The 6,435-nt window shown below is 37.5% G+C and overlaps 1 protein-coding gene across 1 annotated transcript; it reads right to left on the reverse strand.

Annotated features, from left to right (window-relative positions):
- Positions 1-4,372: 4,372 nt before the first annotated feature.
- LOC108301469 (calponin-3-like) lies at positions 4,373-6,058 on the reverse strand. Its single transcript, XM_037737104.1, is given in 2 exon segments — positions 4,373-5,705; positions 5,707-6,058. Coding segments are annotated over 2 exon segments (987 nt in total). The 5' UTR covers positions 5,826-6,058; the 3' UTR covers positions 4,373-4,837.
- Between the last annotated feature and the right edge of the window lie 377 nt (positions 6,059-6,435).

Consider the following 6,435-nt stretch of genomic DNA (forward strand, 5'->3'; position numbering starts at 1 on the left):
ACACTTATTTATAGTCCCATGATGTAGTGTACACAAATGTACGTGACCCATTGTTACTCACTGGGGCTCTTCAGTTCTAGTTGGAAACATTATCAAGCTATTCTTACAGAAGGCAACTGTACATCACTGGAGAAGTCAGCCTTCTCTGTAAAATTCAGTTCTTCCAGTGAAGAGCCTTCTCTGACACAGGAAGGTGTTGAACTAGAAATGATACTAGATCATTTTCAGTTCTAATATCATTTGATATTATATTCACTATTTTCAAATAAAAACGAATGGATGCTTTCATTTGTATTTCATCTACGGTGATACTTTTGTGATATCTTTTTCAGAAAAATTATTTTTTTTTAGTTTTGCCTCTTCAAGGATTAGTGTCTCTAGCAGTAACTAATGTGACTATATGAAACAATGAGACTTGAAAATTGAAACACAGACACACACACACACACACACACACACACAGTAAAATGGTAAACAACATGTCCACTAAGCCAAAATTTATCATCTACCAATGAGTTTCTTTAATTTTTTCATAAACTGAAAGGGTTTTAAGCAACTGGAAAGAATTTGGGGGAATGGGTAATACTTCTTATCTTAGGTTAGGCTCTGGCAATAATGTTTGGATTTATTTAGTTAATAATCAACCTTTATTCAAACCAAAAAAAAAAAAAACCAAATTGATTTAGTGGTTAAAATGTTGGCTTTGCAGTCAGACAGGGCGTGTTCAAATTTGGTTTCCACTCATTGCTGATAATAATGTTTTCACAGCTCCGTTATAAGAAGTAAGTGAGATAAACTACCTGATGGTGTCTTTTTTTTTTTTTTATTATTGCTACCACCAGGTCTTTGAATAAGTGGATTGGCTTGGATAGGTCATCAATGTTTTTATCCTATTGTTTAAGGGATAGATTCAGTAAGAAGTTCCACAGACTAGTGGGATAGTAGTGCCATCATTAAGCCAAATTTTATTTTGATTATTATGAGGATCACCCCATTGCCTTGTCTAAAAGCAGTAAAATAAACCTCAGTTGAGCCATATTACAAGACAGTGATGTTAATCTTGAATACAAAGGTAGTAAAAGCCTAATGTGTTAGCAGATTGTTTCTACAGGCCTAAAACTACTGCCAATAACAGACTGCCCAATAGAATTAGAATTAGAATATATCCATGATTAACACACATTCGACTTTTCTTGCTCATCCAGCTATGGGGAAAAAAAAGAAGCAATAGTTCATCATTCAAAAAAAAGAAGCAATAATACACACACACACACACACACACACACACACACACACAATTTGTATTTGATATACATACTCATTTTTTATGTAAGATAATACACTGATATGCCCCCAAACAGGCCCAGCTCACATTTTTAATGTCAGTGTAATTAAATGTGGCTACTTAATAAATAGATTATTTGATTTTCTGTGACGAGGGTATACTAATGTTCACTTTCATAATCATTAGGAGCATTCACAAATTTCCTCCTTCTTCTGGGCATCAAGTAAGCTTGTAAGTCCCTGCCCCTTTGACATTGGGTGTGAATTTATAACATCCTTTAGCAAATATGAGCAGATATGATATATCACTTCCGGTCGGGAGCCTGAAGTACCTGTATGCCAGGTGTGTGCTGCTCTCCTTCTGCTGTGGTAATCACAGGAGCACACATCCACAGCAACGTTTATTTCAGTGGCTCCTTCCGGTTCCCGCTTAACCACTACACTCACAGTTCTCCCATAAAATAAGTACGATTTGTATTTTTAAACACACATAAAATCTTTGCCTAGATTAATGTCCAGAAGTGGTACACATCACCTGAGGAAGAAAGAGGTATTTCTTGCATTAAGCTATTGAGATTTGAGGATAGCAGAGTCTTGCCTGTCCTGGGATTGTATAGTTACCAAATTAATGGCTGTTATGTTTACTTTTCTTCTTTTCTTATTTATATAATTAGTTCATCTTTGCATAGAAAATAAAATTCTTGTTTCTTGATATGTCCTATAATACTCTGCCTAAATTTTTCTGAACATATAATTATTTCAAAACAAAAAGTTTTAAAAAAATCCACATTGGGCTGGGCTTGGTGGCTCATGCCTATAATCCCAGCACTTTGAGAGGACAAGGCAAGTGAGTTACCTGAGGTCAGGAGTCCAAGACCAGCCTGACCAACAAAGTGAAACCCTGAATCTACTAAAAATCCAAAAAAATTAGCCGGGCGTGGTGGCCAGCACCTGTAATTCCAACTACTTGGGAAGCTGAGAAAGGAGGATTGCTTGAACCCAGGAGGCAGAGGTTGCAGTGAGCCAAGATCGCGCCACTGCACTCCAGCCTGGGTTGACAGAGTGAGACTCTGCCTCAAAAAAATAAAAAATAAAAAAAATCCACATTGGATATTTAATAATCAGATAACATAAAGTCCAGTTCACCATGATTTTAATTCCATATACTATCATTAAGTTCACCTTGAAAACTAAACTGAATTTCTGCTCAATTTTGTTGTGCACTTAAAACTGGTCTAAAATGTAATCTGTTCAAAAAAGAAAAAAATTGAATTGAAAAATTTTGGTTTCTTTAATTAACTTCCCATTTGAGAAAATTAACAGTGATTTCTCTCTCTGCTTGCCCAGCTGTATTCCACATACCCAGGCAAATTTTACTCATTGGATTTCAGTTCAAATTTCATTTCCTCATGAAAAAAAAAAATCTGTCACTGTGTTTTCTTAGTTTTTTTTAAAATTATTCTCATTGTATCATGCATTTTACCTTTGTAACATACATGGTAGTTGTAATTAGTTAACCATAACTGTCTTTCACAATATCTTCTCTGACAGTGTGGATTGTGTTCATTTTCTTGGGCACCAATGGGTACCCATTATCTGACAATCTGACAAAGGTTAGCACTTAATAGATAAACAGTAAATGTTTGTTAAGTAAATGAATGAGTCAGACTTTTTGTTATCAGAATTAAATGCGGAACTACTTTGAGAGTTTAATAAGAAAACACCAAAACAGTAGTTACTGTTGTTACTGATACTAAGAAATGGGTAAAATGAAGCATCCTGTTTTCAAAAACAGCATCATATAGCAAGACAAGGAAGAGATAGAAGAGAGTTTAAAATATTGATTTAAAAATTATTTCTTTATTGGAGATGGGGAAACATTACAGGCTTATTTTCAGGATATAGTATGGTCAAAACCATAATTTAAGACATTCGCTTGTACCCAAATGTGCAGATAAGAACATAGGTATCCTAAGACAAATTAGCCAAGTAGACTTTAAGTACCCAGAAGGAGCTGATTACTATATATCTGGTTTTGTATTCACAGAAACAAGCACAGTACCTGCACAGAGGAGGTAATCAATAGATATGTGTTGAATGAATAAACAAGACCATGTTTATAGACAGGGTCTGAGGTCTGAGAATTGAATCAGGGTTCTAGCTGTGAAATTGTAGGTGAAGGAAGGGAAGTATGGGGCAGAATATAAAATGGTTCTTTGACAAGGTATATTCGTTTCCATGCTTATTTTCGGGTAAAATTGGTGCTAAACCATCCTGATAAATAACTCAGCTTTATTACAAACTTGAATGTCCACAAACTGCCCATCATTGCTGAGTGGATGTGCCATGGGTCAAATCTAAAACTAGAAACAGGTGTTGCCAACTCCAAATTAAGACAGCACAATTAGTGATATTTTAATGTATTATTATTAATTTTGGGGGGGTAATGTCTACACAATTGCTTTGCTCAGTTTTAAAATTGGGTTATTTATTTTTTTTGACGATTGAATTGTGTGAGAACCTTATATATTTTGGATTTTTTAATTGATAAATAACAAATGCACATATTTATGGGCTATACATGATATTTTGATACATAGATACAATATAAGATGATTAAATCTGGGTTTTTAGAATTTTCATTACCTCAAATGCTTATCATCTCTCTCTGTAGGGAACATTATAAATCTCCTCTTCTAGCTATTTTGAAATACGCAATAAATTAGTGTTAACTGTAGTCAACTTATTGTGCTATTGAACACTAGGACCAGTTCTGTCTATATAACTTTGTTTGTACCTGTAAATCAACATTTCTTTATTCTCCCCACAACCCACCCACCCTTTCCAGCCTCTGGACACATAAGGTTGACTACTTTTCTTGGTTAATGTGAATAGTGCTGCAATCAACACAGGGGTGCAGATATCTCTTTGATATAATAATTTTTCTTTTCTTTGAGTATGCATACAAATCAGTGGAATTGCTGGATTGTATTATAGTTCTATTTTCATTGTTTTTTTTTTTGCACACTGATCATGACTTTATTTAAAAATTAGCAAACAATACTCTAGAAACATTTGATATGCAATTTTCTAAAATGCTGCATCTTAGATTTAGTTGGCAAAGACCACATTTAGCAATAAGCATGAGTTCAGTCTTCCATGTAGAAACCAGATACACTAAACTGTAAAAAAAAAAAAAAATGACAATTTCCTATTGTTTGAAAATACCAGTTTAATGTAAGATTGTAAAAATGCATAGATTTTTGCATAAAAGAGCTGGCTGTACAATAGTATTCCCCTTTCACAGTATTCCTTTTTACTTCATATGCAAGTTATAGGTTATGCTGTAGGATTTATCTATTACAGCACTAAAAGGCAACTATTGAGGGAAGAGGCAGAAAAAGGAAAAAGGAATGTATGTAAGGCAATTTTTCTTAAAAGTACAATAAGCTTGATAGTGTTTTAGGAAGACAAGGTAAAAATTACTCAAGGCTAGCTTGGTACTCACTGAATAAAAACAATGGACTAAATACTGAGCTCCTTCTGTGTGGATCTAATAATCAATGCCGTGGTCGCTATATGGGTAATCTCTGGGGTAGTCATCCGGGTACTCGCCATGATACTCATCAGGATATTCTGCCAGATAATCACTATCACTGATTTCCGAACAATTTGTTCCTGTTCCTTGGCTTCCGTTGTGAATGACAGGTTCTGTAGGAGCAGCACAGCATTTGGGATCATATACTTGCCGCCCAAGCCCATACACACTCATTCCTTTCTGGCAAGCAACTTTGTTGGTACCCATCTGTAGAGAAATTGTCGAGTTGTCCACTGGCTGTAATGTTAGCTTCTGATCGTAGATATCTCTTCTGGTTCCTGGTGCTAACATCCCTGCCTGGCTGGCTCCTTTGTTAGTGCCCATCTGCAGACTATTTGTGGTCTGGTCAAAAGGTTTGTCAGTTTGCATTTTGGGATCATAAAGATGCCTCCTAGTCCCATAAGCTGTCATACCTGCCTGTCTGGCACACTTGTTGGTTCCCATCTGAAGACCAATTACACTTTGGCCAGCTTTTAATTTTCCTTCATCGAAACGTCTTGTCTGTTTTTCTGCATACTTAACTCCAATGTCAATGGTTGTATGAAATCCTTTTGTTTTAGCCAGACCTGCTAGAGCCACCAGAGTCGTCTGAACCTGGGTCATGTTTCCATTCTCAAAAAGATCATTTGCTTCAAATATGTCATGTGGCTTCATTCCGTAAGCCTGAATAGCTTTAATAAAGTTGCCAATATTCTCCGACTGAGGCCAGTTCAACGAGGACTCATTGACCTTCTTCACTGAGCCTGGCTGTAGATTGTTTATGAGTTCGCAGAGGATGATGCCATCCTTTAAGCCCAGCTGGAAGTTGGTGCCAAGGCTCATGGCTCACCTCTTCTATCCAATTGCGAAGATCTTCTTCTGCCTGATGATCATACTGGGAAGCAATCTTGTTCTTGACCTCGGCCGAGAGCCCGTAGGAAGGGCCCTTGTTGAAGTGGGTCATGGTGGTTCGGGCGGCGCGAAGAGGCTGCGCTGGGGTCCCAGGTCTCTCGCACTTCGCTTCCCCGCTCCAAGCCCCGAGAAGTGGCCGCCGCGGGGGATGCTCCGAGCTCGCTCCTCTGGGTGGCGCAGGAGACGGTCGCGGCCGCGGGGCGCGGGCGGTGCCTGGGCGACTGGGTCCGACTGAGTGCCGCAGAGCTTCGGGGTCCGCTCCGAAGCGCCTGGTTCCACGCTCGCCGCCCCTTTCATTGTTTTAAGAAACCACCACACTATTTTCCAACATGACTGTACTAATTTACATTCCCACCACCAGTGCGTTAGAGTTATCTATTCTTTGTGTCTTCACCCAGGATGTGTTATTTTTTGTCTTTTTGATAAAAGCCATTCTACCTGGAGAGAGATGAAATCTCACTATGATTTTGATATACATTCCCTTGGTAATGAGTGATGTTGAATATGCTTTTCAGATGCCTGTTTGCCATTTGTATGTCATCTTTTGAGAAATGACTACTCAGATTCTTTGTTCAGTGTTTAGCAGGATTATTTGGGTTTCTTTTCTGTTGTGTTATTGGAGTTCCTTGTATATATTGATGTTAGTCCCTTGTCCAATGAGT

Source organism: Cebus imitator, unplaced genomic scaffold, assembly GCF_001604975.1.
Source record: "Cebus imitator isolate Cc_AM_T3 unplaced genomic scaffold, Cebus_imitator-1.0 Scaffold34, whole genome shotgun sequence".
NCBI lineage: Eukaryota > Metazoa > Chordata > Mammalia > Primates > Cebidae > Cebus > Cebus imitator.